This window comes from Tursiops truncatus, chromosome 15 (assembly GCF_011762595.2).
Source record: "Tursiops truncatus isolate mTurTru1 chromosome 15, mTurTru1.mat.Y, whole genome shotgun sequence".
NCBI classification, from domain to species: Eukaryota; Metazoa; Chordata; class Mammalia; order Artiodactyla; family Delphinidae; genus Tursiops; species Tursiops truncatus.
This window is the reverse complement of record NC_047048.1, coordinates 85,799,519-85,827,237: the sequence shown is the minus strand read 5'-3', so window position 1 is coordinate 85,827,237 and position 27,719 is coordinate 85,799,519. Positions and strand designations below refer to the sequence as shown.

At 59.5% G+C, this 27,719-nt stretch overlaps 3 protein-coding genes across 3 annotated transcripts; 2 read left to right on the top strand and 1 right to left on the bottom strand.

Annotated features, from left to right (window-relative positions):
• The first annotated feature begins 199 nt into the window (after nt 1–199).
• SRMS (src-related kinase lacking C-terminal regulatory tyrosine and N-terminal myristylation sites) lies at nt 200–27,719 on the top strand. The gene is made up of 2 exons (XM_033840497.2): nt 200–567; nt 27,607–27,719. The coding sequence occupies exons 1-2, from the start codon at nt 200–202 to the stop codon at nt 27,716–27,718; spliced, it is 480 nt and encodes a 159-aa protein (XP_033696388.1). The 3' UTR covers nt 27,719.
• On the top strand, nt 3,672–13,676 carry PTK6 (protein tyrosine kinase 6). The gene is given in 11 exon segments (XM_033840499.2): nt 3,672–5,223; nt 6,817–6,935; nt 7,224–7,387; nt 7,923–8,000; nt 8,002–8,077; nt 8,710–8,787; nt 8,790–8,855; nt 10,158–10,339; nt 11,447–11,623; nt 11,858–11,905; nt 11,908–13,676. Coding segments are annotated over 11 exon segments (1,602 nt in total). The 5' UTR covers nt 3,672–4,828; the 3' UTR covers nt 12,127–13,676.
• PPDPF (pancreatic progenitor cell differentiation and proliferation factor) lies at nt 13,601–15,113 on the bottom strand. The gene is made up of 5 exons (XM_033840498.2): nt 14,958–15,113; nt 14,454–14,534; nt 14,159–14,236; nt 13,975–14,071; nt 13,601–13,897 (listed from the first exon to the last, which is right to left on the bottom strand). The coding sequence occupies exons 2-5, from the start codon at nt 14,506–14,508 to the stop codon at nt 13,780–13,782; spliced, it is 348 nt and encodes a 115-aa protein (XP_033696389.1). The 5' UTR covers nt 14,509–14,534; nt 14,958–15,113; the 3' UTR covers nt 13,601–13,779.

Below are 27,719 nucleotides of genomic sequence, written 5' to 3'. Positions count from 1 at the left end.
TGGGGGGCCACCCTGTGCTGATGTGAGCACCGCGGGGAGCGGGCGGGGACCTCTGGAGCGACTCTCACCCGCCCCCCCTGCGCCAGCGAGGCTCCAGCGCTCACCGTCGCGCCGCGCCGCCAGTTTCTCCCCGTCGGGGTCCCCGAGCCCCGCTGCTGCACCCTTTCCGACCCCTGCAGGGCCTGGCGCACCGCCGGGCATGGAGCCCTTCTTCAGGAAGCTGCTGACCTTCCTGTCCTTCTTCTGGGACAAGATCTGGCCGGCGGGCGCGCCGCGGTTCCCGAACCCGGACTCCGACGCCGACGTGGAGCCGGAACCCGCGGCAGCGGAGCCCCCCACCGCGGAGCCCTGCAACCCCCCCGGCCCCCGCGCAGCTCTTCAGGGCGCTGACTTCACGGCGCGGAGCGCGGAGGACCTGAGTGTCAGCCGCGGGGAGAGGCTGCACGCCCTCAGGGAGGAGGGCGGCTACATCCTCGCCCGCCGGCTCGCGGGCTGGCCCAGCACGGGGCTGGTGCCCATCACCTACGTGGCCAACAAGGCCGCCCCTGAGACGCTCTGGAACCAGCCGTGAGTACCGCCCCCTCTGGGGAGACAGGAGTAAGCCTGGGCACCCGATTCCGCTGGGAGGGAAGGTGGCAGGGACTCTGGCAGGCGTGGTTAAGCCGGGGGCGAGCCGGCTGGTGGGTGTGTGTGCGTGCGGCACTCGCCAGGCCCTCCTGATCGCACCCAGGGATTCAGGCCTGGCATCCAGCAATCTTTGCTGACGGGTCATTCCTTGGAGGGCAGGGGACTGGGGACTGGGATGCAGTTCTGAGTGAGACGGTGAGGACAGTAGTGAGCTTGTGCTGTGACGGGGTGAGGTGGTGACCCGGGGCTGGAAGGGGTGATAAGCTGGGTCACAGAGATGTCTTCGCCCACCCTTCTCACCTGTCCTCACTCACCTGGCCCCCTCCCCCTGCTCTGGGCCAGGTATGGGGCAAACATGGCCCTGGCCTTTGGGATTGCTCCCAGAGAGGCTCATTTGGAGGCTGGATCCAGGTGGGGGAGCCCACCCACTGCCCTGAGTGCCCTCGGCCCCTAGGGCCAAGGCAGTCTACAGGTGGGGAGAGGCTGGCACAGACACTTGTCTGTTTGCATGCCAGTCTGTGATCATGGGGGGGAAGCAGAGGCTGGGCGCTCTTCCAGAGGAGGTGACCTCTCGGCGCAGGCTCAGGGTCCGCAGGACAGGGTAGCCTCCCGGCACAGCTGTGTGCCAGCGCTGAGCAGGGCCCTGCCCTGTGGCTGTGGACACAGTGCCCTGTGGCTGTGGACACAGTACTGGGCCTCAAACGTTCGATCCACGCCCCGGGCGTGGTCCTTCCCCGTCTTTCTCCTGAACGTCTCGGCCACTGTAATCCCTGGCTTCTATTTATTTATTTTATTTATTTTTGGCTGCGTTGGGTCTTCGTTGCTATGCGGGCTTTCTCTAGTTGCAGCGAGCAGGGGCTACTCTTCGTTGCGGTGCGCGGGCTTCTCATTGCGGTGGCTTCTCTTGTTGCGGAGCACGGGCTCTAGGCGCACGGGCTTCAGTAGTTGTGGCTCGTGGGCTCAGTAGTTGTGGCTCGTGGGCTCTAGAGCACAGGCTCTGTAGTTGTGGCACATGGACTTAGCTGCTCCACGGCATGTGGGATCTTCCCAGACCAGGGCTCGAACCCATGTCCCCCACATTGGCAGGCGGATTCTTAACCACTGCGCCACCAGGGAAGTCCCATCCCTGACTTCTAGATGGAGGGGGCGCCAGCTGGGGAACCCTGGGGCAGAGACGCCTCTTCCCAGCCCCAGCACCAAGAGGTGAAATGCTGGCTGAGAACAGGCCAGAAGCTGGTTGGTGAACGGGGCCAGCAAAGCGAGGCTCAGCTGCCCAGACCTCGCCCTGACGCAGGCCCCTGGTCTTGCACCAAGCTCGGTCTCTGCCGACCAGCAGCAGGTCTCAGCTTCACTCAGGCCACCTTCAGCATCCTGGGGGCCCCTCAGCATTCCCACAGTCTCCTGGGGGATTTGCATCTGGGGGAAAAGCCTGATTCCCAGGAAGGTGCCTTCTGAGAGGACTCCAGGCCACCACCCCACAGCCAGCCGTTCTGATGGGTAGGGGCCTACAGTCATCCCAGGTGGAGGACGGACCCCGAGAGCAGCTCCTGGAGGCGGCTGGCAGGGTCCTGGGGGAGGGGAGGGGCTGCTGGGAGGAAGAGCTAATGACTGTGTGTCTGGGCTGAGATGCAAGGGCTGCCACACTCGTGGTGTCCTCAGCCCCAGCTACCTGGCTCCTGTCCCCAGGCCGGCGGGCCGGGGAGACCCCTCAACCCCCACAGAGAGGCTCACTGCTCTCCAGCTGCAGGGCCCCCGGTCTTGTCGCCCACTGCTGCACACTCCGGGGACGGGCTCCAAGAACGTCGCGGAAGGCGGGATGTGCGCGGGGGCTGGGCCCAGCCCCCCAGGCCCCGAAGTGGGTCCAGGGGAGGGGTGGGGTGGGAAGCACTGCTGTCCAGGGAAGGCCCCCTGTAGCCCTTCCCGTGGGAGAGGCTCTCCTGGCTAGAGGGTCCCAGACAGCAGGCCCGGCTGCAGGAGGAGCCCAGCAGCTGCACGGGGCTGTGCGTCCTGCTCCCACATCAGTGTGTCCCCAGCCTGCCATCCAGCCAGGGCTCGTCTCGGGAGACCCAGGTCCACAGGTCCTTGACACTTCCCCGCGTGTCTGCTGATTTCCCCCCCAACGTCCCTCAGGCCTGTGCCGCTCTGCCCCCCATCACCCCACCCCTTCCTGCCTCCAGCCTCAGCCCAGACCCCCGACTGACTCTGGCTCCTTCCCTGTAGCCCCCCAGGGTGGGCACAGGCCTCTGTGCCAGGGCAGGCCTGTCTCAGCCGCTGATCTGCAATATCAGATCACCCCAGGCTCCAGCAGCACCCACCCGCCAGCTTTGCCTACCTGGTCCCCTCTTTGGGGGGCACCCCCACCTGTGTCCAGTCCCCGATGACTCCAGAGGCTGGGCCCTGGGGGCTGGGGCAGGTGTGGATCCCGGACTGGGTCCCCAGTACCGGGAGCCAGGTGTTCCTTCTCCCTCTCACCTGCGCGGAGTGGGCCTCTGGGGCCTGGCCCGTGGTGGGCAGGGCTTGCTCGGGGCTGGGCTGGTGTGGGGACCCCTGGGCCTGCCCTTTGCAGCGAGTACTTCAGTGGCATCAGCCGAACCCAGGCCCAGCAGCTGCTCTTGCCCCCACCCAGCGCGCTGGGGGCCTTCCCCGTGCGGCCCAGCGAGAGCAGCCATGGGGACTACTCCCTGTCAGCTACCAGGTGCCCTTGACCTTGGGGTGGTTGCTTCCCAGGCAGTGCCAGCCCCCAACCCGCCTCGGACCCGACAGTATGCATCACCTGGTTGGGGTGGCGGGAGGGTCAGGGCAGGCTGCAGCCGAGATGTGGCCTCCGTCTCTGTGCCCTCCCAGTCTGGGCCCGGACCAAAGTCCACCACTACAGCATCCCCACAGCAGCCACTGGCAGCCTCTCCCTGCAGAAGGACCAGCTCGTCCCCAGCCTGGAGGAGCTGCTGGCCTATTGCAAAGCCCACTGGAAGCTGCGACAGCCCTGTGAGCCCCAGGTGGGCCCATGCCCACCCCCCTACCTGCCAGGTTGCCCCTCCTGAGACACTGTCCAGCACGCGTCCAGCTGGCCCACTGGGTGCTGCCAGGGGGGGACCTGATGAAGCCTGGGAGCAGGTGCCCCAGTGACTCCTCCACACTCTGATTCATCCCTGTGGGTTATATTTCTTTTTAAAAATTAATTAATTAGTTAATTTTTGGCTGCGTTGGGTCTTCATTGCTGTGCGTGGGCTTTCTCTAGTTGTGGCGAGCGGGGGCTACTCTTCGTTGCAGTGCGCGGGCTTCTCATTGCGGTGGCTTCTCTTGCTGCGGAGCATGGGCTCTAGGCGCGCGGGCTTCAGTAGTTGTGGTGCACAGGCTCAGTAGTTGTGGCTCGCGGGCTTAGTTGCTTCACGGCATGTGGGATCTTCCCAGACCAGGGCTTGAACCCGTGTCCCCTGCATTGGCAGGTGGATTCTTTTTTTTTTTTTTTTTTTTGTGATAAGCGGGCCTCTCACTGCTGTGGCCTCTCCTGCCGCGGAGCACAAGCTCTGGACGCGCAGGCCCAGCGGCCGTGGCTCATGGGCCCAGCCACTCCGCGGCATGCGGGATCCTCCCGGACCGGGGCACGAACTTGTGTCCCCTGCATCGGCAGGCGGACTCCCAACCACTGCGCCACCAGGGAAGCCCTGGCAGGTGGATTCTTAACCACTGCGCTGCCAGGGAAGCCCAGGTGTTATATTTCTATGGGATTCTCTGGGGTGGGGGGAAGATGAGGCCTGTAGGATGCCCTCCCACCCCGCCCAGCCCTGTAGAGCGGCCAGGAGGGGAGGGCAGGTTGGGGAAGGCGCCCACGGCAGCCCCAGGCCAGTGCGGAGGTTGTGGGAGGAGATGCCAGTGGGGATGGCGCCACACCTGCGCTGGAGCCGTGGTACCTGCGCCTGTCCCAGGTGAGCGGTCCTGCCGGGGGGCCGGGCAGCCATCTGGTTCCTCTGGTCTCTTAGTGACAGTCCGGACAGGGGCAGTAACGAGCGCTTGTGGATGGATGCCTGCCGCCAGCAAAGGTGCCATTAGGTCTGGAAGCAATTAGGGCCAGGCCTCCGGAGGTCAGCACCCGGGCCCCCTGCCCCGGCCAGGGCCAGAGTTGAGCGTGTGCTGGGGCGCAGGGGCAGAGGGCCAGAGGCCTGGGGCCCCAGGAGCAGCTGCCCACTCTGCCTAGGGAGCCATGGGCAAAGGCCCTGAATGCCCCCCACACCCGCAGAAGCCCCCTGAACAGGACGAGTGGCAGCGACCCCGCTCTGCGTTCACCCTGCGGAGGAAGCTGGGCGAAGGCTACTTCGGGGAGGTGTGGGAAGGCCTGTGGCTGGACTCCATGCTCGTGGCGGTCAAGGTCATCAGACCAGGTGGGTGGGGGCCCCTTGGAGCCTGGGGCAGTGGCGGTGGGCAGCAGGAGCACAAGTATGTGGGCCTCTGGGACTTCGAGGCCCGCACAGCCCAGGAGCTGAGCTTCCGGGCAGGGGACCTCTTCCATGTGGCCAGAAAGGAGGAGGAGTGGTGGTGGACCGTGCTGCTGGACCGGGTGGGCAGGGCTCTGGCCAAGGAGACGGTGGGGTTGGAGCCGTGAGTCTCCCCGCGACCCTCGTGGGTCACTCCAAGTTGCCCGTCCCTGGGCCCTGCAGGGCGTCTATCGGGACAGAGCTCTGCGCCGCTGTGGCTGGGCTCTGGGTGCGGGCAGGGACCCTGGGCTGCCAAGGAGGGTGGCCCGTGGCTCTGTCTCCCTGCCCCCCCGGTGGGGCTGGGCCTACCATCCTGGCCTTGGGATCCCTGGCCGGGCTTCTGCTGTGTGACATCTGGGGATGGGGGCTGCAGAGGCTCCGGCCCCTCCTCCGTGCCGGGACCCAGAGAAGGGCAGCCAGCTGACAGTGAGTCCAAGGCAGAGCCTGGGCCTTTTGGGGTGTGAAGCCTCGCTCACCTTCCAAACTCCGGAAACCAGCCTGCTGGCCTAGTCAGGGAGCGGGAAGGCCACTGCGACAGGCCCGCCCGGGGGTGGGCCACAGACCTGCGGCCCGTACCAGCACGGCTGCCCGTCGCTGGCAAGGTGGCTCCCAGAGACGACTGTGCGCCTGGGGGCGGCCCAGCAAGCTTGGGTCACAGGCGCAGCCGGCGTGCGTGTGTCCTCGCGACCCCAGGTGGTTCCCTGAGCTCTGGACGGGAGGGTCTGGGGGGGTTCCCACGGCCCCCCCGTGTGCCTGTGCACGCCACTCACTGAGCGCCTGCTGTGCCGGAGCGACGCGGGCGGGGCCGCCCCTCGGGGGGGGCACTAAGCCTGGTGCAGACAGGACCATCTCAGGCAGGGGAGCCGACGCGGGCAGGGCCGCCCCTCCGGGGGGGACACTAAGCCTGGTGCAGACAGGACCATCTCAGGCAGGGCCCCCGGCAGCGACGAGGCAGGGGCCGGCACTGCCAGTGCAGAGGCCGCGGGCCCTGGGAACCCAGCACACTCGAGAAGGGGAAGGAGGCAGGGTGGTTCGTGGGGGGTGGGGCAAATGGGAGAGATTCCAGAGGTGCTGGATTGGTGGGGGTGGCCCGTGGACCCCACGGGGCTCAGTGCTGGGCAGTGGTCTTCCGTGCAGGGACCCACGTTCCGACGGGGCCTGAGGGAGCCGAGGGCGCAAAGGGCGGGGCGGTTGGCAGCAGAGGTCCCCTGGGAAACTCCGCAGGCCCAGCCCTGCCCTGGCGCTGGGAGCTGGGGTGTGAGAATGCCTGTGCACGTGTGTGGGTGCATGTGCGTCCCCAGGTCCCACGGTGCCAGAGCATGGCGTGCCTGTGGCCCGGGTACACAAGGCGGCCACAGAGTCACAGAACGATGTGGTCCGAGAGAATGGCCACAGAGCCACGGCCGAGGTCGGGGAGGGTTGCTGTACCCACAGGATGGGGGGCTCTGTCCGCACAGACGGGGGACAGTCCGGGAAGGGTAGTGGGAGGGGCCTTCTCCACTTCTGGGTCACCAGGGTCTTTCCTGGGGTCCAGAACTGGCCACTTGGGACATTTGGGGTCGGTGATGGGCAAAGAGGGGCCTTTGGGTCAGTGAGTGTCCGCGGGCAGCTGTGGGCCGGGGTTGGGGGCACGAGGAGGCAGCGGATCAGGTGGGCTGGGACTTGGTGGGGGGCACAGGCGGGGAGCCGCGCGGCTCAGGGTCCCCCCGCCCCGCAGGTGGTTCTTTGGCCCGATCTCTCTCTCGGAAGCCCTGCACCGACTGCAGGCCACGGGCAACGAGCTGGGGGCCTTCCTGATCCGGGTCAGCGAGAAGCTGGGCGCCAACTGCGTCCTCTCGGGTGCCCGCTTCCCGCCCCTGCCCGCTCCGCAGCCCCACCTGGGCCTGACTTCGGGGCTCCTGGTCCCTAAGCCCTTCGTGCATGCAGAGCCCGGCCCCTCTGGCCTGTCCCCTCCACTGCGCTGTGACGTCCAGGCCCTGCTCTGGGAGCTCTGACCCTCAGTGGGTGCAGGCCCTGCGGCCTGGGTGCCTTCCCCGGGGTCTGGCCGGTTCTCTCCTTTCCGCGTTGGGGGCACCCCTGCCAGTGGGCCTCTCTCAGCGCCTGTTCACAAGCGTCCCCTCCGTCCGGTGCGGGACCAGCAGACCGTTCGCCACTACAAGATCTGGTGGCAGGACGGCCAGTTGCACCTCAACGAGGCTGTGTCCTTCCTCAGCCTACCCAAGCTCGTGGACCACCACGAGGCCCAGAGCCTGTCCCACGGCCTGTGGCTGACCTCGCCCTGCCGAAAGGTAGGACCCTGCCCCCAACAGGGACACAAACCCTCGGGTGGAGGTGGGTGTGGGTCCTGACTCCCTGACTGGCTGGGGGACCCCTGGGAACACTCAGCCCAGGGACTCTGGCTACGTGGGAACCGTGGTTGTACAGAGCCGGGCGCGGGGGGACGGTGGGCAGGGGACGTGTCCTCCTTTGCCCAGTCACTCTCACCCTTGGGCCAGCTAGAGGTCAGCTGTGCTCCTGCTGCGTCCGGAGTCTCTGGGCTGCTGGGAGCTCGGGCCACGTGCCCCGGCGAGCAGCCAGACGGGAGTTTTGTGTGGGTGGCAGTCAGGCCAGTGTCGCTGGCCCAGAGCAGGTGCGGGGGAGGGGTGGTGGTGGCCTTTGTTTGCAGGACACAGCAGGGGTCAGCCAGGCTTGGGGCAGTCCCTGGGAGAGCCTGGCCACATGCCGGACACTGGGACCCTCCCAAGCAGGACGTGGCCCTACATTTGATGATAGACCAGGGGCTGACTTCCCGAGGATGGGGGCCCCCGCCCCGTGTCCCTGCAGCATGAGCTGGAGCCCCTGCCCCACTGTGATGATTGGGAGAGGCCTCGGGAAGAGTTCACGCTCTGCAGGAAGCTGGGCTTCCGGCTACTTTGGGGAGGTCTTCAAAGGGCTCTGGAAGGACAAGGTCCGAGTGGCCATCAAGGTGATCGTCCGAGGTGAGCGGGCTCCAGGCCGGGGACTTCTGGCTTTACTCACGGGGGTGGGGCAGCCCAGCAGCCCTGGGCCCTGACGCCCTGCCAGCCACTCGCTGCCCTAACTTGGATCACCTGTGGCACCTGCCGCAGTGTCCGGGTGGCATTCTCCTTTCATGCTGTTATCTAAATGCATTTATCTTAAAAGGGAATTTTAAATTCTTCATGTAAATGGAAGGAAATCCATTAAAATAAGTAGATCACTAGAAATCTGAAAAGGTTCATCTAAAATCTTCTTGGGACCCACCAGAGGTTGGGCTCGCCCACTTCAGGAACCAGGGGCCCAGGGGTGCAAGGGAACACCCTTGGGAGGGGTTGTTCCAGCTCCACGTCTGGCTTGGGCAGGCATAAACCACATGGGGGTGTCTGTGGTCCCTGGGGTGTGGGGAGAGCAGCTGGTGGGCACAGTGGACCCTTGTGTGAACAGCGGGGGCCAGGCTGTGTCTGCCCTGGCATCCTGGCTTGGGAGCTGGGGCGTCGGGGAGGGCGCCCACATTTCCTGAGCCGCTGCTGCGTGCGGGCGGGGGGATGGGTGGGACAGGGGCTCAGCTCCTCCGAGGGCTGCACCCAGCAAGGCCGCCCGCCTGCCCCGACAGCTGAGCTTCTGCGTCGGCACACGTTCTAGTCGGAGATCCAGGCCATGAAGAAGCCGCGGCACAAGCCCATCCTGGCACTGTGGGGGACCCTGGGTACATCATCACAGAGCTCCTGCCCAACGGGAGCCTGCTGGAGCTGCTGCGGGGTGAGCGGGGTGGGGGGACCAGAATGACTCGTGCCGCTGCAGGGAACGGGAAACAGGCACAGAAAGAAAAAGAAAACCCGCCCCCGCCCCCCCTCCGCCCCCGCCCCTCCCCCTCCCCGCCCCCCCCGACCCCCCGACCCTCCCCGCCCCCCACCCGCCCGCCTGCCATTCACCAGACAGCCTGGGATTGCTCATCAGCCTTTTCTGTTTTAAGAAAGGATTTAAAATATCTTGTGATAAATGTACCATCCGTTCATTGCAGGAATTTGACAAAATACAGATAAGAACAAAGACAAGAAAAGCCACTCATCATTCCTACACCTTCGGTGAACTGAGGCCATTTTAATCAAACGCTTGGGGTGGCCTGCCCCCCCCCCCCCAACTTCTGGAACACACAGGCCTGGTTCTCACTGCTGTTCTCTCTTCCTAGAAGGCGCTGTCCCTCCTTCTGGTGTTTGCTTACACACTCACTCGCACACACGCGCTCACACACCACGTATCTCGTTGCTGCACAGACCTCATCATCTATGACAAGCCCCGGTGTTTCATTAAACACCCAAACCAGACAGTCGCAGCCAGTTCGTGGAGGCGCCATTGTATGCAGATGCAGCCCAATTTCAGAGACGCTGAAATGGGAGAAACGTGCACCGTAGGATAAATGACACCCAGTATGCATATGTGTGTATCTGGGGGTATATTGTTTTATTTATTTTTAACATCTTTATGGAGTATAATTGCTTCACAGTGCTTGTCAGTTGCTGCTGTATAACAAAGTGAATCAGCCATATGCATACATCTATCCCCACATCTCCGCCTCCTTGCGTCTCCCTCCCTCCCTCCCTATCTCCCCTGGGGGGTATATTTTATTATGGCCACATTTGCAGCGCTTTTCACTTGATCTTTGCAAGCAGTTTCCTGTATCACTAATTGTTCATCAGAAATGAAATCCTGACGGTCTCTGCACCACCACGTGGATGTGCCACGTCCACTCAGGTGCCTGTTGAAACCTTTTGAGGTTTTTAACCGTGTAAATAATGCTGTGATGAACATCTTTGTACATACGTCTTTGAGTTCCTATTGCTTCAGTGTGGATTCCCAGAAGGAAATTCCAAAGGGTATGTATGGACTGTGGTAACTCTGATACCTAACAGCTCTCCACAAGGGCTGCAGTGGGTCCACAGTTCCAATTTTAAACCAGCCCATCTGCCCTTTGTCCCAGCCCCACCCCTGAGCGCAGGAGTCTGCAGAGAGGACTTGGCCCTGGCTGGCCCCACTCACGCTGGCTTCCCCTGGCCTCTGCAGACTCCGATGAGAAAACCCTGCCCATCTCGGAGCTGGTGGGCATTGCAGCACAGGTGGCCGGGGGCATGTGCTACCTGGAATTGCATAATTACATCCACGGGGATCTGGCCGCCAGGAACATCCTCGTGGGGGAAAACAACATCTGCAAAATCGGGGACTTGGGGCTGGGCAGGCTCATCAAGGTAGGGCCAGGGGAGGGCGGAGAGCAGAGGGTGCCGGGAGCTGGAGGTTCCCGTGGGCCTTCCGCCCTCAGGTGAGATGTGGGCTGTGGAGCCCGAGCTGGATCTTTTTTTTTTTTTAATTATTTTATTTTTGGCTGCATTGGGTCTTCGTTGCTGCACGCAAGCTTCCTCTAGTTGGGGCGAGTGGGGGCTACTCTTCATTGTGGTGCGCGGGCTTCTCATTGCAGTGGCTTCTCTTGTTGCAGAGCACAGGCTCTAGGCGCGCAGGCTTCAGTAGTTGTGGCACGTGGGCTCAGTAGTTGTGGCTCGTGGGCTCTAGAGTGCAGGCTCAGTAGTTGCGGCACATGGGCTTAGTTGCTCCGCGGCATGTGGGATCTTCCCGGACCAGGGATCGAACCCGTGTCCCCTGCATTGGCAGACAGATTCTTAACCACTACGCCACCAGGGAAGCCCCCGGAGCTGGGTCTTAACGGGATCAGGAGGCCCCTGGGAGGGCAGTGCAGGCACTTGCCTGAGTCCAGGACAGCTACACGGGGCCAGCTCGGGCGCCCAGCGGCTGGGGGCAGCACAGCAGGGCATGGTGCGCAGGTGGCAGGGCGTGGGGGGAGCGGGCCCACCCCTCACTCGCCCTTGGCCAGTGTCCTGCTTCCATGCTCAGCCTGGCCCAGCAGGCAGGTGATACCAGCACCTCCGGGACTCTCAGTCACACGCTGAGAAGTTGAGGGGCTCCTTGAATCGTGATGCCCCAGAGCTAAGCGTCAGCCTTTCCAGTGTGCTCCGCGAGCGGGCCCCAGCGCCACGCCAGCTTGGCTGCTGACCCACCGCCCCTCCCAGTGTCTCCTTGCAGCTCACTTCTGGAGAAACTCTGCCCCTTGTCCTGGGAAGCTCTCTGCTGGGTTTTGCGACTATGGTCCTCTGGGGCAGGGCCTGTTGGGGCAGGTTCTGCCTGCTCAGCTCCGGCAGCACGGGTCCCAGGGAGCCCTGACGCAGTGTGGGTCCCGACCGCACACTTGCCCACCAAGCACTGGGCTCCCCGAGCCTGTCCATGCTGTGGGGAGGGAGGGTGCAGGCGGCCCCCAGGCCCGCCCCCAGCGTGTCTGATCGCAGAACGTCTACCTCTTCCATGACCACAGCATCCCTTACAAGTGGACTGCCCCCGAGGCACTCTCCCGAGGGCATTACTCCATCAAATCTGACACCTGGTCCTTCGGGGTTCTCCTCCATGAGATTTCCAGCAGGGGTCAGATGCCCTGTCCAGGTACTGGGCACCCAGTGTTGCCAACTGCGGGCAGGGCGGGAGGGGGCCGTCACCTGGACACGGCCCCTGCACCATCACTGGGTGCCTGATGCCTTCCAGGCGTCACCGTCCAGTGGGAGGGCGTTAGAAGTGAGTGCCAGGGATGCAGAGGGCGAGGGCACAGCCCAAGGCTTCCTGCGGGAGGGGGGGCGGCACTGGCCTCCCTGCCTCCACAGTCCCTCTTGTCCCGCCCGCCACAGGCACGTCCATGCCCTCCTGAGGTAGAGGCGGGCTACCGCATGCCGTGCCCCCTGGAGTGCCCACCCACCACACACACAAGCTGATGCTCTCGTGCTGGCACAGGGACCCCGAGCAGAGGCCCCGCTTCAAAGGGCTGCGGGAAAAGCTCTCCAGCCTCAGAAGGTACGAGAGCCTGCTGCGTCGGCCGCCTCCTTGCCACTGCCTGCAGGCCAGGCCAGCCCTCGTGAGGGGCCTGAGCAACCTCGGATCATGGGAGTGGGCTGACCCAGATTTACTGAGGATTTGCTGAAGGTACCAACAGCTCCCAGAATCAACCGGACACTCCCGAGAAGGGGCTCGGGCAGCCCTGGGCCCACCTGTTGCCCAGTGCAGCCAGGAGCTGGGACTGCCCCTCCACCTGACACCAGCTCCTGGAAAGTGCTGGGACCTCCACAGCCAACACCTGCCCTGGGGCTCCAGGAGCCAGGTCGCCCCTCCTTCCAAAGGGAGTGGACCTGTCCCTGGTCCTGACCCAAAGCCCACCGGCTGTCAGGACCAGGGCTGAGCTTCCGGGCCGTGCGCGGTGGGGACCGAGGCTTTGGCTGCACTCCCTGTGCCCTCTGGCCTTGCCTGAGACCTGGATATAAGGGGGTGTGGACCCCCCCAGTCCTCTGTGGAGACAGGGGCACTGACGCCTGCTCCCCGGGGCCAGCCGCTGCTCCTATCCAGCTGCCCCCGGGGGGCCTGGGGGGCCACGTCTGGACACTGTGACCGAAAGGACTGGGTGGGGGTCAGGCTAACTGTGCCTGGACACATTTGAGGGCAGGCAGGACAGAAGGTGCAGCCTTTGGGGGCCACGAGCCACCCAAATGCCTTGGGATGGACTCCCGACCCCCGTGACTTAGAGCGGAGCTGGGGCGGGGTGGCCAGCTGAGCCCAGCCTGCTAACCAGTGGAGACCACCCCTCTAGGCCCCCGCCCTCACACCAAGCCTCCGTCCGCTCCCTCACTGAACTGCCCTCTCCTGACCCCCAGGCCCCGGTCAGTCTCTGCCGGCCACTGAGGCACGTGGACGCCACCAGCCTACCCCCCACGCCTGCCCCCAGGAGGCCAGCAGAGGATGAGACGACTCCCCAGCCACACACAGAGCTCCCAAGTAGGACTCTGCCCAAAGCTAGGCTGCCCCGGGTGGGGCCCCGTAGAGCCTCCCACACCCCCTTCCCCTCACCCTTAGGCTGCCGGGGGCCCTGCCCAGAGTGTGCCTTACAAGAGGCTACAGGAGACGCCGCCCTTACTGGAAGGCACGTGGGAGAGCAGGGCGCGTGAGCTGCTCCACACCAGGTTGAGGACGGCCTCCTCGAGGGCGCCGGGCCCCACGTCTGAGGGCTCTGGACCCAAGCCAGAGACCCTGTCTCCTGCCGCGGCAGCAGGGGCCGAGGCGGGCTTACTCCGAGGACCCCGACCTCAGTGGCTGCCCTGGGACTGCCTGCTCTCCCCGGCTCCCCAGGATAGCAAGGCACCCCACCTCTTCTCAGATACAAGGCTCCACACTCACCGGAGCTGTCTGCCCACGTGAACCGGAGCCAGATCTCGGAGGTGGCCCGCTAGGGAGGGACCCCAGGAGGGCCCAGGAAGTGAGAAGTTTGAGGGGTTGGTGACTCCTCCCGCGGGGGTGGGGGTGGCATGGAGCTCACACACACACACCACGTGGCTGCTGGCTGCTTGTTTATTTTCTACTCGGTGCAAGGCACAGGTTAGAGGGTGCCGGGAAGGCTCTCATGTGGCTTGGACAGTAAAGAGTGGAGTTCTCTCAACTTCCTTTTTGGTGTTTTGCTGTTTTGATATTAAAAACCCAACTGCTTGTGTTGGCTGCAGCCTGATCACTCTCAGGGAGGGGAAGGAGGGGGGCTCTGATGAGCCCAGCGCCTGGGGAGGAAGCCCGCCCGGCAGCTGGTGGTGGCCACTCAGGACGGGGGCCTGGAGTTGGTTTGGCCAGGCTGGCCGCCAGGCTGCTGCTTCCCCACGGCTTCCCGAGCCAGGTCACAGGTGATCATGCCGGTGGAGGCCTGGGCTGGTTCTGAGCTGGAGGAGAGCACGTGGTCAGAGGCTGCTACCACCTGCCCCCCCCCCCCCCACGGCCCCCAGGAAGGTGGACTCACTGCTCTGGGGACTCCAACACTGTGGCCATGAACGGGAGAGTGGACTTCCCGAAAAAGAAGCTGGCCCACCAGTGTCCCGGGTCAGCTCTGGGGAGACCTGAGAGAAGCAAAGTGAGGTCACGGTACTGTTACCCACCCCCTCCAGTCAGTCCCTGGGAACAGCCAGGGGTGGACCTGCGCTCACCGGGGTGGCGGGGGATGCCTTCCCCAGGGTACTCGGCACTTCCGCAGGAGCTGTTACTGGAAGTGGAGCCCAGGCGGCCTGGAGAGAAGAGGCCAGGTCAGCTCCACAGGGCACTGAGCCCCCAGCCCACCGGACCAAGGGCTGGCTTTGCCTGCAGCACAGGCAATGCCAGGGGTCCTTAGCCGCTCACTCCCCACTCGGATACGGATTCTCAAGGAACTGGAGCTGACACCACAAGCTGGGTGGGGGAGCCCGGGTCAGACTTGGTGGGGGGGCGGGCAAGGGGCTTACTTACGCCGGTAGTAGTCGTGGGTGGCCACGAGTGAGCCGCTGGAGGGGATGGCTGCCATGCTCTTGCTTGTGGGCTGGTGGAAACCTGCGCACGCGGGGGTCGGGGAGCCCCTTCGGTCACCGCTGCCTCTCGCGAAGGGCACTCCCCACCCGGACCCCAGGGTCAGCCGCGTGGGTTCTCGGGAGGGGCGGACGCCAGGTTTGTTTACCGAGCCGAGGCGGGGCTCCGGAACTCCGGGACCGCCCTCTCCGCGCGGGCGGCTCTAACCAGCCCGAACAGGCCGCGCGGGACAACAAAGGCGCTTTGTGCGCGGGGCCGCCGGCCTGGGGCTCCGGGAAGCGGCCCTGCCTGCAGCCGGCGCGCTCCCAGCTCCGCGCCCCGGGCCCTGCCCGCCGCCCCCTCCCACCCGCGCTCTTCGGTCCTCCCGGACGCCGGGCGGTCCGCCCCGCCAGCCGTCGCTCCTATTCGGGCCGCTAGACCCCACCCACGCGCCGCCCGGGCCCTCACCTCGGCGGCGACCCCTCGCGGGCCTCGGCGCTCGATCACGGACGGCGGGAACCGGGTCGCTAGGCCACTGAGCCCATCGGCAGAGGAGACCGCGGCCGACGGCTCCACGACCCAGACGCGCCGGGCACGCACGCGCCGACGCGCCCCCTTATATGGCGGCACCGCCCCGGGCCCTGCGAGCCCCGCCCCGATCCAGGCCCCGCCCCAGCCCCGGCGAGGCCACGCCCCTGCTAGGCTCCAGTCCCGCCCAGGACCCCTGCGAGGCCTACTAGGCCCCGCCCCAAGCTCAGCCTGGCCCCGCCCCGCCCTGCCCTGCCCCGCCCCCGTGGCTTGGCCCTAGCTGGCTGCCCTTGGAGGAAGTCCAGCCCTGCAGCGTCCGTCCGACCTGGGCTGCCCGGGCAGCGCATCCAGGCCTGGCCTGGGCTTGGGGTGGTTAAATAACCGCTGCCCCAGTCCTAGAGCAGGGCCTGTCTCCCTCCCACCTCTCGTCCCACCTTCCCGGGCCCTGGCCATCCTTTTGGACCCAGGCCTGCTGCTGGTCCAGCCTGTCTCCACCTTTCCAGCTCCGTGGAGGCGGCGGGGGTGCCGGACGGTGGCCCCTGCACTTCCGGTCTGTTTCTGCCGCTGCCCCCAGTCCTGGGCTGAGCCCCGCAGGCCCAGCCCTCGCAGTGCCCCTCTGCTCTGGCCTTCTCTGCTCAGGATGGGGCACTCCCCACTCTCACCCATACTGGGGGGACATCTGCTCAACCAGACGTGGGCCCCCGCCAGCGGGTGCCCTCCCCCAGCTGTCGGCCTGGGTGCCACCCAGAACGAGCTGTGTGCCTCTAGCTTTCCAGCCCTTCAGGGACCTCATTGTAGGTGGGAAGCTGGGGAGCCCACCCATGTCTCCCTCACAGCTCTGGGGGCTCTGGAACCCACTCCCCATTCTCAGTGCCAGCTTGCATCCAGCTGCTTGCAAGGCATGGGTGGGGGAGGAGGGAGAGAGGAAAGGAGGGCAGGCAGAGGGGAAGCTTATGTCAGTGGGTGGGGTAAAGACCTCTGTTTGGGGATGTCACCAGTAGCTGGAGGCGAGGCCCCCAGTTTTGGGCAGCCCCAGAATGTTCCGTGCAGGGCCTGGGCCCTGCCACACCCTGGCTCTTCAACCTGGAGGAGGACTTCCTTTCCAATGTGGAAATCGGCCTTCCCCGCCCCGCCCCCCCGACCCCTAGCCTCCCTCTGTAGGGAGGAGAAGTCCCCCTGTCCTCTCCCTGGCTCTTTGGCACTAGGCCCTAGCTGGGCAGTCTCGCCCCTGCTGGCTGGGAGGGTCTCAGGAGATCTGTGGTGGCTTCGGTGGGGGGCCATCAGGAAGATCCCATAACCCCCTGGGCTGGGCCCTCTATATCCTCACACCCCCTCAAGGACCCCTCCAGGATTCCTGAGCCTCAGTCCAACTTCTCACTCAGGAGACGGACAAACTGAGGCCCCAGGAGGGGAGCAGCCTTGCTGCCCCTGAATGTAACCCTTTATTGGGCTGTGTGGGGGTCAAAGCTGCTGACCTCCTAACTGCGACCTGGCTTGGGTTGCAGTGTGGCCAGGGGACCCTGGAGGAGGTGCAGCTACCTGGCCCAGGTGACTCTCATTCCTTCTCGGCCTTCCCCGTCTCTTCCTGGTGTCCCCATGGACTGGACCTCTGCTGGTCACCGGGAAAAGGACGGTTCCAGCGTCTCTCCCTGCCACCCATCCAGCCACATCTTTCATGGGCTTCCAAGATAACCGTGGTTCACAGCGAGGGTCAGCTGGATTGCTCATAGCCGTGAGACAAGACCCTGAAGGAGGGACGCGTGGCCCCCCAAGCCCTCACCCCAACCTCCCTTCACAGCCAGAGACCTTTGCTTCCCAGGGTCACCACAGGCACGGCCTGGCCGTCTTCCTGCCCTCCTCCAGGGCGTTAATTCTGGATGATGACTTTACTGCAAATCAGATTTAATTCTTAAGGGCCATTTGCCATCCCCCACTCCTCCCATGCTCACCAAACCCTGAGCCTGGTCGTGGATCAAATGTACCAGGGCCCTGTTGCTCGGTTGTTGGCCACTTGGGTCCATGTGGGCTCTGGCCATCAGCTCTGCTCAGGGCCTCACAGAGCTGCCCACTGTGCGGGGCAGCCTCTCGCCTCTGGTCTCAGCTCTGCTGCCAGCCCCTGACCACGTGTTTGCCTGGGATGGGCAGCAGAGCGCCCTCACCCCAGCCCACCGACTTGCCCGGTTGCACGTGTCTACCCCTCCTGCCCACCCCTGAGACACACCAGCGGTTGGAAGCTGGCAGCATCGGGGCCGTCCCCAAGTGGGGGGCAGCCCCCGGCGAGCTCGAAGCACGATTGGATTGGGTGTTGTGTGGTTTGCGAAGGTGGCGGGTGCCAGCCCTGGCCGCGTGCTGGGGAAACTGAGGACAAGGGCACCGCCTTCGTGGGTTTGTGGTAGGGACACAGGAGCCAGGCAGGGGCGCTGACAGGGGTCTCTGAGTGAGACGGGGGCCCTGACTGGACCGTGTGCTGCTCTGTTCACCCAGTGCTTGGGTTGGCTGAGCACCTACTGTGTGCAAATGGCTCGGCCGGGCATGGGGAGTGGGGGTGAGTCAGGTAGGTGCCCCTTCCAGCAGAGGGGCAGGCCTAGAAGGAGGGTCCCCACTCGGTGAGGGGGGACTGGAGAGGGGTTCTCAGGCTTCAGCTGAGGGGGAGCTGCGGAGGGCCCAGTGCTCAGAGCTGCCGGGCAAGAGCAGGGGGGCTGCTGGCCTTGGACGGGGTGGGGGGCCAGTGGCAGGACCTGCAGTGGGAGAGGCAGCCAGGCCTGAGGGCTCACTGACAGGGCAGATTGGTCAGTGCAGTTGACATCAGGAGGATGGAATGTTCCAGCAAGACCCAGGCTTGTCTTGCTCTGAAGGACCCTCAGCCACAGGGCTCTCTGCCCCTTCTGTGAACTCCCGTGTCCCTGTGGTCAGCGGCTGAGTGTGTGGGCATCTCGTGGGGTGCCCCTCATGCATGCCTCCAACAGGACTGGGGTGCCAGGGCCCGAAGCTGGGGAGGCCAGCATGAGGGGCCTGCCCAGGGCCACGGACCGCTCATATGGTCAGGAGGGGGTAGGGTTTGGCGAGGTGACCTGTCCAAATGCTGAACCTGGTGGTCACTGAGGAGGGGACACAGCTGGGGGAATGAGGGTTGGTGCCATTCCGGGGGCCCAGGAGGCACGCCGAGTACTCCCGGGGGAGGGGGGAGCAGCAGTGTGAGAAGTGGGAGGCCAGATGGATCGGGGCCCCTGGGGTAGAGCCATCCCATGGCGGGGTCTGAGCAGAGAGAGCTGAGACTTGGGGGCTGCTCTGGAGAACAGGGTCAGCTTAGGGGCAGGAGGGCCACCAGGGCTTCTGCTGGGAGGGGCTCGGGGAGGGAGGCTGGTGCTGGCCTTGCTGCTGTGGCTTCCAGCCATCCAGAGCCATGGTAACCCGCCGGCGACGCAGGCAGTGCAAGACCAGGTGTGCCAGGGGCGGTGAGCAGTAGCCCCTGCCCTCTCCAGGCTCAGTCCCCAGAGGCTGAGGACGTGCTGTCTCAGCACTAGTGCAGGGAGGTGCAAAGGCCCTGGGGCTGGAGAGAGCCGCGGTGCACTGGGCTGTGGGTATGGGGAGGTTGAAGTCAGGTTCTGCCTCCCGGAGGGGAGCAGAAGATGAGATGTCCCAGGGGCTCCCCAGGGGATGGGGTGGGGGAGAGCATGTGGCACCTTTGTCACTCTGTGCCGACCTCACAGCCTGGGCCATCCCGCCCCCGGGGCCTCCGCAGCCTCTCCTCCGCCCGGCTCACAAACAGTGCCGGGCCCCTGGGACGGCCCCGACACAGCCACACCCCCATCTGTTCCCCGTGGGGCCCAGGCTGCTGCCTCCCTGGGGCTCCCTGGGCCTGGCTCAGGCCTGGGCAGCTGGGGAGGAGGGTTCGGGGACAGGGGACAAGTACCGGGAGGGGTTCTCTGGCTGCCCCTTGCCCAGCTCGGAGCTGAGACTTCCTGGGGGCTATTGCTCCCTCTTCCACATTCAGAGCTTGCTGGCCCTCAACTCTGTTCCGTTCTCTCCACCCAGGTTCTCTGGCTTCGGCCAGCAGGGCCCTCCTTAGGCTGACCAGGCCACGTGACGCCCTCGCTGGGCAGAGCCTGTGAAGCCTGTGCCTCCGGGGCTGAGGGCGAGGCCAGCCGTGCCCTGGGGCCACCCTTGGCCGCCAGGGTTTGGGACCCTGGGCTGGCAGGGCACGCAGCTGTGACCCGCTGTGGCCACTTCCTGTCTGGAATTCCCTCCTCTAGAAGTGTCTTGGGAGCAGCTGCTGAGGCAGAGGTTGGGGTGCAGGATGTGTGTTGGTGACCTGCACCTGTGGGGGGAGCCGGGAGGACGCAGCACTGGGCGAGAGGTGGTGTCAGCTCAGGTGGCTGCCCAGTGGGGCTGCGGCGGTCCCATGGGGAGCCCTGGAGCGAGGAGAGACTGTCAGGGTGACCTGCGTCAGGCCCCAGGCAGCCAGCGGGGGAAGTGAGCCTGGGGTGTGGCGGCTCTGCGGCCCAGGCCGACCCTGGAGGAGGGGCGGTGGGGGCTGTGTGCTGACCACTCCTGGCCGGGCTGGGAGGCCTTCCCTGAAGGAGCCCTGGTGGCGGCGTCTCGCACCTCCCCAGGCCACCCTCCAGCAGCCTGCTGGGCCAGCCTGGCCCTGTCCGCCTCACTCTCAACCTCACCAACGGCTTCAAGATCAGATAATCCATAAAGAGCGTTTGTTTTGTTTGTTTTTTTAAAAGCGAATGTGTAAAGGCTGTATTTACTAAGCCAGGAAGGTGGGGCTCCGCCAGTCACTCCCCACGGCTGGCATCGGGGACCCTGGTTAGAACGGGGGAAGGGGTGAGGGGTCTCGGCCTCCATCTGGTCCACCCCAGCCCATGCGTAGATGGCACGGGATGACCCCCAGAGGGCCTGCACCCCCGTCTGGTGTCCTCGGAGGCGCTGGGTCCACCTCAGGGCCCTTGTCTTGCTGGCCACCCCCGGGTGCGGCTCCAGCCTTGGGGAAACACAGGCTCATGCAGGTTCCCAAACCCCAGCGGCCAATGGTGACCCGCGAGGCCTGGGCAGGGGCTGCTCCGTCTTCAGGGTGGGTGGTGACGGGGTCTGGGACAAGGGCCAAGCTCAGGAGAGGTCAGCCCTTCCCTTCCGCTGGCCCCAGGGGGTGATGGCCCGTGTGCTTGGAGGCTCCTGCAGGGCTCAGGGTGGGCAGGCTGGGCGCGGGGTCAGGACGCAACACGTGAGCCTCCAGCCACCCGGGAAGCTGTGACAGGAAAATCGTCGGGAGGGCTGGAGATGGCCACACGCAGGACGTCTGCACTGCGGAAGGGGCAGGACGGCTGATGGCCATGGGCTCCCAAGGCTGGGGGGGCAAGGCTTGGGCCTGGGGTTCGGGTCCCAGCTGTTCCCGAGCCCCATCCCCTCCCGCCAGGATTGGGGTGGTGACGGCACCTTCCTGACGGGTGTTCCGTGAAGACCGGACAGGAGGGGCCAGGTGCTGCTCTAACCCAGGGGCCTTTGCTGTCACGGTGCCTGCGTGGTTGCTGTGGCCGCAGGCGTTTGGGGGTGAGGTGAGGGCTCTGGAAAGTCCGAGCAGGGTGGGGCCCTCGGGGCTCCTCCACCTGCTCCCCACCAGGACCACGGCACGGGCCGCCCCTTGCCTTCCGGTCAGAAGACCTCTTCTCTGGTGGCAGTGACTGCCGGGCTCTCTAGCAGGAGCTGGGCCTCTGTAGGTGAGGCCACCATCTGCAGAAGAAATAAAACTGCTGACGAATGTTTAATGAATGCCTACGATGTGGGAGCACTTTGCTGTTTCCCAGCGTCCTTGTGGGTAAAACGGGAAGCGCCAGGACCTGGCGCATGGCAGGTGCTTGGTGAAAGTCACTATTTATAGCACTTTTCACTACTGGAAATAACCTAATTGGTTTTTTTGCTGGTTAAGTAAAATCTAGGAGGGCTGACCTTGCACCTGTTCAGTCCCCAGTGGCTAAGAAAGACTCAGCCCTGTTGTGGGTGTTCAAGAAATACAGTTGATGAAAGGGTGAATTGTGTAGTAAAAGACATTACAGGTTTCCAGCGTGAAGGCGTGAGGAGGTCAGAAAGACTCTCTCCCCAGAAAGCAAATACAAACCTGGGAACAACTGTCAGAAGCGAGCACTTCGGTGCCCTGGAGTTCCACCCGAGGCGTACGACAAATCAGCGTTTATTCCTCGAGAATACCGAACCTCAGGGTGAGATCTAAAATTACTCGGCGAGGGAATTCCCTGGTGGTCCAGGGGTTAGGACTCCGAGCTTTCATTGCTGAGGGCCTGGGTCCAATCCCTGGTACTAAGATCCTGCAAGCCTCACGGTGCGGCCAAAAAAATTAAAAATAAAATAGAATTACCCGGGGCAAAGCGTCAGGAGAAGCTCGGCTGGCCTGAGAAGCAGCACACAGCCAGCAAACGCTGACTCTGGGGTGGCAGATGCTGTAATGACTGACAAAGGCCTTAAAGGGGCTGCTGTAAAAATGCACCAGCACACAAGCGTGAGCTCGTGTCAAATGACGGGGAATGAGTTTGGCAAACACATTCATGATCAAAACCATGCAAACGAGGAATAGAAAAGGACGTCTTCAATCTTGTAAGGAGCATTGCTTACACCCGCGAACTCCCAGCAAGTACGGCCAACAGACACCATGCTTGATGGAGAAAGACAGGGTCCTCCCACCAGGACTGGGTAGGGAGCAAAGATGTCCACTCTCGCGATGAATATTCAGTGTCTACTGGAAGTCATGGCCCGTACAATGAGGCAAGAAAAAGAAACAAAAGGCATACTGATTACAAGTGAGAACTAAAACTGTCCCTCTTCACAGACAACGTGGTGGTCTGTCATCCAGGAATCTATAAAAAGCCTAACTGAGTGAATGAGATTAGCAAGATACAAAGTCAGTGGGCAAAAATCGTAGTCCTACATGCTAGGGATTTTACAAGCAGAAATTTTTGTAAATACCATTTATAATAGTGACACTCTGACATGAAACACTTAGCTATAAACCTAATAAAACACGTATAGGATTTGTAGGCCAAAAATTAAAGCTAATGAAAGAAATCAAAGAAGGCCCAATAAACGAAGACCCAACACAGTAAAGACATCGGTTCCCTCCACACTGACATATAGGTTTAGTGTGATTCCAATAAAAATCTCAGCAAAAGTTTAAAAAGCTGTAGATCCTAAAATTAACACAGAAACACGAGTGATCTGAGAACTAAAACCTTTTTGAAAGATAAGAATCTAGAGAAATTGCAATGCCCAAATCCTTTTATTGAGGTAAAATTCCCATAAACTAAAACTAACCATTTTAAAGTGGGCAATTTAGTGGCAACCATTGAATACATTGACAATGCTGTGTAACCATCACCTCTATCTAGTTCCAAAGCATTTCATCCCCAGCCCCAAATGAAACCCTGTATCCATTAAGCGACGCCCCTCCCTCAGCCCCATTAATCTACTTTCTGTCTCTATGATTTTGCCTGTTCTGGACGTTTCATATAAATGGAATCACACAGCATGTGGTCTGGTCTGTTGTGTGTGTCTTCTTTCACTCAGCGTACTGTTTTCAAAGTGCATCCGTGTTGGGCTTCCCTGGTGGCGCAGTGGTTGGGACTCCGCCTGCCGATGCAGGGGACGCGGGTTTGTGCCCCGGTCTGGGAAGATCCCACGTGCCGCGGAGCGGCTGGGCCCGTGAGCCATGGCCGCTGAGCCTGCGCGTCCGGAGCCTGCGCGTCCGGAGCCTGCGCGTCCGGAGCCTGTGTCCCACAACGGGAGGGATCGCAACAGCGAGAGGCCCGCGTACCGCAAAAAAAAAAAAAAAAAAGTTCATCCATATTGTAGCACACATCAGTACTTCCTTATTTTATTTTATTTTATTTTATTTTTTTTTAGTACTTTCTTTTTTTTTCCAATTTTTTTTTTTTATTGCAGTAAAATACACATAACAGTTTAACCATTTTTGTTTTCCTTGGGCCGTGCTGCCGGCTTGCAGGACCTTAGTTGCCCGACCAGGGATTGAACCTGGGCCTCGGCTGTGAAAGCAGAGTCCTAACCACTGGACTGCAGGGAATTCCCGTCTTAAGCATTCTGAAGGGTGCGGTTCGGTGGTAATAAATACGTTCATAATGTTGTGCAGCCGTCAGCGCCAACCGTCTCTAAAGCTCGTTCACCTTGTAGAATTGAAGCTCTGCCCCCATTAAGCGAGCACTCCCCATTTCCCCTCCTCCCAGAAACATCCTTTGACTTTCTCTTCGTATGATTTTGACTAAGTGTCTCGTGTAGGCGGGATCACACAGTATTTGTCTTTCTGTGACTGGCTACCTGGTACGTACTGTCCTCGAGCTTTACCCGTGGTGTAGCTTGTTTCAGAATTGCTTTCCTTTTCCAGGCTGAACGATATTCCACTGCATGCATAGGCCACACTTGGCTTATCCATTCACCTGCTTACGGACACTTGGATCCACTTCCGCATTTTAACTATTTTGAATAATTCTGCTGTGAATATGGGTGTACAAATATCTCTTTGAGACCCTGCTTTCAGTTCTCTAGGGTATATACCCAGAAGTAGAGCTGCTGGATCATATGGTAATTCTATTTTTAATATTTCTGGGAACTACCATAGTGTTTTGCATAGTGGCTGTACCATTTTACATTCTTCCCAACAGTGCACAGGTGTTCATATTTCTCTACATTCTCTCAATGTGGTATCTCATTGTAGTTTTGATTTGAATTTCCCTAATGATCAGTGATGTTGAGCTGCATTTCATGTGCTTCTTGGCCACTTGTATATCTTCTTTGGAGAAATGCCTGTTCAAGTATTCTTCTCATTTTTTAATTAGGCTGTTTGTTTTCTTGTTGAATTTTAGGAGTTTTTTTTTTTTTTTGCGGTACGTGGGCCTCTCACTGCTGTGGCCTCTCCCGTTGCAGAGCACAGGCTCCGGACGCGCAGGCTCAGCGGCCATGGCTCACGGGCCCAGCCGCTCCGCGGCATGTGGGATCTTTTCGGATCGGGGCACGAACCCATGTCCCCTGCATCGGCAGGCGGACTCTCAACCACTGCGCCACCAGGGAAGCCCGAATTTTAGGAGTTTTATATATTCTGGATATCAATTCCTCATCAGATATCTGCTTTGCAACTATTTTCCTCCGTTCTGTGGGCTGCGTTTTTACTGTTTATAGTTTCTTTTGAGGTGCAAATTTAAAATTTTTTTCATGAAGTCCAATTTGTCTATTTTTTTTCCTTCTGTTACCTGTGCTCTTGGTGTTATATTCAAGAAATAATCACCAAATGCAGTGTCATGAAGGTTTTTTCCTGTTTTCTTCTAAGAGTTTTATAGTTTTAGGTCTTACCTTTAGGTCCTCCATCCATTTTGAGTTAATTTTTGTATATAGTGTAGGTAAGGGTCCATCTTCATTCTTTCGCAGGTGGGTAGCCAGTTTTCCAGCACCGTTGGTTGAAAAGCCTCTTCTTTCCCTGTAGTCTTGGCACTCTAGTCAAACATCATTTGACCATGTATAGGAGGACTTAGTTCTGGTGCAGTAATTTGAAGCTTCTCTCTTTGTTTTCTTCGCCTATGAAGCTAAAGGACATTTTGTGGATTTTTTTCAAAGAACCACCTTTTGGCTCCACTGATTTTCTCTACTGCTTTTATTCTATATCACACTGAGCTCTTCTCTAATCTTACTACTTCCTTCCTTCTTCCAGCTTTGGGTTTAGTTTGTCCTTCTTCTAGTTCCTTAGGGTGTAAAGTTAGGTTGAGGATGTGAGATCTTTCTTGTTTATTTTTTTTAAACTTTAAAAATTTATCTATTTATATTTTAAAATTGTTGGCTGTGTTGTGTCTTCATTGCTGCGCACGGGCCTTTCTCTAGTTGTGTCAAGTGGGGGCTACTCTTCGTGGTGGTGCGCGGGCTTCTCTTGTTGCGGAGCACGGGCTCTAGGGACACGGGCTTCAGTAGTTGTGGCTCGTGGGCTCTAGAGCTCAGGCTCAGTAGTTGTGGCGCATGGGCTTAGCTGCTCCGCGGCATGTGGGATCTTCCCGGACCAGGGCTCAAACCCGTGTCCCCTGCATTAGCAGGCGGATTCTTAACCACTGCGCCACAAGGGAAGTCTGAGATCTTTCTTGTTTTTTAATGTAAGTGTGTATAGCTATAAATTTTACCCTTAGCATTATTATTTTCTATGTCTCATAAGTTTTGATATGTTGTATTTTCATTATCAGTCACCTCTAAGCATTTTCTAATTTTCTTTGTGATTTCTTCTTTGATCCATTGGTTGTTTGAGTGTGTTGTTTAATTTCTACATAGTTGTGAATTTTACTTCTGTTACTGATTTCTAACTTTATCCCATGGTGGTTGAAGAAGACACTTTGTATGATATCTATCTTAAAAAATCTACTGAGATTTAATTTGTGGGCTTAACACATGGTCTATTGTAGAAATTGTCCCATGTGCACTTGAGAAGAATGTGTGTTCTGTTGTCGGGTGGGGTGTTCTGCACATGTCTGTTCCATCTAGTTGGTTTAGCACATTATTTCAGTCCCCTGTTTCCTTATCTTCTCTCTGGTTGCTCTGTCCTTTATTGAGAGGGGAGTGTTGAAGTCTCCATTAGTGTAGAACTCTCTATTTCTTCCTTCAGTTCAGACAGTTTTGCTTCATATATTTTGATGGTCTGTTTCTAGGTACGTAATGACTAATGACGTTGAGCAGTTTTTCATGTGCCTATTGACAATCTGTGTATCTTCTCTGGATAAATGTTTATTCATATCCTTTGGTCATTTAAAAATTGGGTTATTTGTCTTTTTATTATGGAGTTGTAAGTGTTCCTTATATATTCTGAACACTAGACCCTTACTCATTATGATTTGAAAATGTTTTCTCCCATTCTGTAGGTTGTGTTTTCACTTTCTTGATAGTATCCTTTGTTGCATGAAAGTTTGAAATTTTGATGAAGTTCAATTTACCTATTTCTTCTTTTTTGCTTGTGTTTTTGGTGTCATATCTAAAAATCTATTGCCAGATCCAAGGTCACGAGGATTTACACCTATGTTTTCTTCTAACCGTTTTATAGATTTATTGGGCCTTTGGTCCATTTCGTGTTCATTTTTGTCTGTGGTGTGAGGTAGGGATCCAACTTCATTCTTTTGCAAATGGATGTAGAATTATCACAGCACCGTTTGTTAAAGAGATTATTCTTTTCACACACTTCCTGATTTTAGCAATTGCTATAAAGCTGCAATGATTGATTCAGTGTGGTCTTGGTGTGGAGATAGACACAAAAGTCAGTGTGACAGAACAGAGTCCAGAAATAGCCCCACACATAGGTCCAATGGTGCTTCGAAAAAGGTGCAAAAGCAATTCAATGGAGAAAGTATAATCTCTAGACAAATGATGCTGGAAGAACTGGACATCCATATGCAAGAAAAATGAATCTTGACCTAAATCTCACACCTTATAGGAAAATTAACTCAAGATGGATATTGTATGTAAGTGTGAAACGTAAAACTATAACACTTTTAGAAGAAAAGAGGGGAGAAAATCTTTGTGATCTGGGGTTTGCCAATGTCAATGGATCATTCCACACAAGAAAAAATTGGGTGCATTGGACTTCAGCAAAATGAAAAACCTTTGTGCTACGAGTGACTGTTAAGTGAATAAAAAGCCGCAGACAGGGAGAGAATATTTGCAAGTCAAATATCTGCTGAGGGCCTTGTATTCAGAATACATAAAGAGCTCTCAAAACTCCACACTAAGAAAATAAACAACCCACTGAAAGATCGGGCTAAGGCTCTGAACAGACATTTTTCCGAAGAAGATATACATATGGCTGATAAGCGCATGGAAAGATGCTCAACATCATTAGTCTTTCGGGAACTGCAGGTCAAAACTGCAATGAGACACCACTTCAGACCCATAGAATAACTGTAATCAAGAAGACAGACCCATAACAAATGTTGGTGAGGATGTGGAGATGCTGGAACGCTCCTACGTTGCTGCTGGGAATGTAAAATGGTGCAGCTGCTGTGGAAAACAGTTTAAATATAGTCACCATATGACCCAACAATTCTATTCCTAGATATCTACTCAGGATAAGTGAAAACATATATCCGCACAGAGAGCTTAGACAGGAATGTTCATGGCAGCGTCATTCCTAGTATGTAAAAACTGGGAACGACCCAGATGCCCATCAACTGACGAATGACGACCAAACATGGTGTAACTAAGGAATGAGGTACTATTGACACATGCTACAGTGTGGATGAGCCTGAAAACACTCTAAGTGAAAGTGTCCGGTCCTGTAGGATTCCATTTATATGAAATGCCCAGAACAGGCAAGCCCACAGGGACAGGAAGTAGATTCGTGGTTGCCAGGGGCTTGCTTCGGGGTAGGGGAGTGACTACCTAATAGTGCGGGGTTTCTCTCTGGGGTGATGAAAATGTTCAGAAGTTAGATTATGATGGTGGTTGCACAACTCTGAATACACTAGAAGCCACTGCATGACGCTTTCTATATATGTACTTTACGGTATGTAAATGACATCTCAATAAAGCTGTTTGTTTTTAAAAGGATAAAAGACCTGAACGGAACCTCACTAAAGAGAATGCACCATTCAGCACAGGGAAAGTTCTTCAACGTCATCAGTTATAAGAGAAATGGAATTAAAACCAGGATGGGATAGC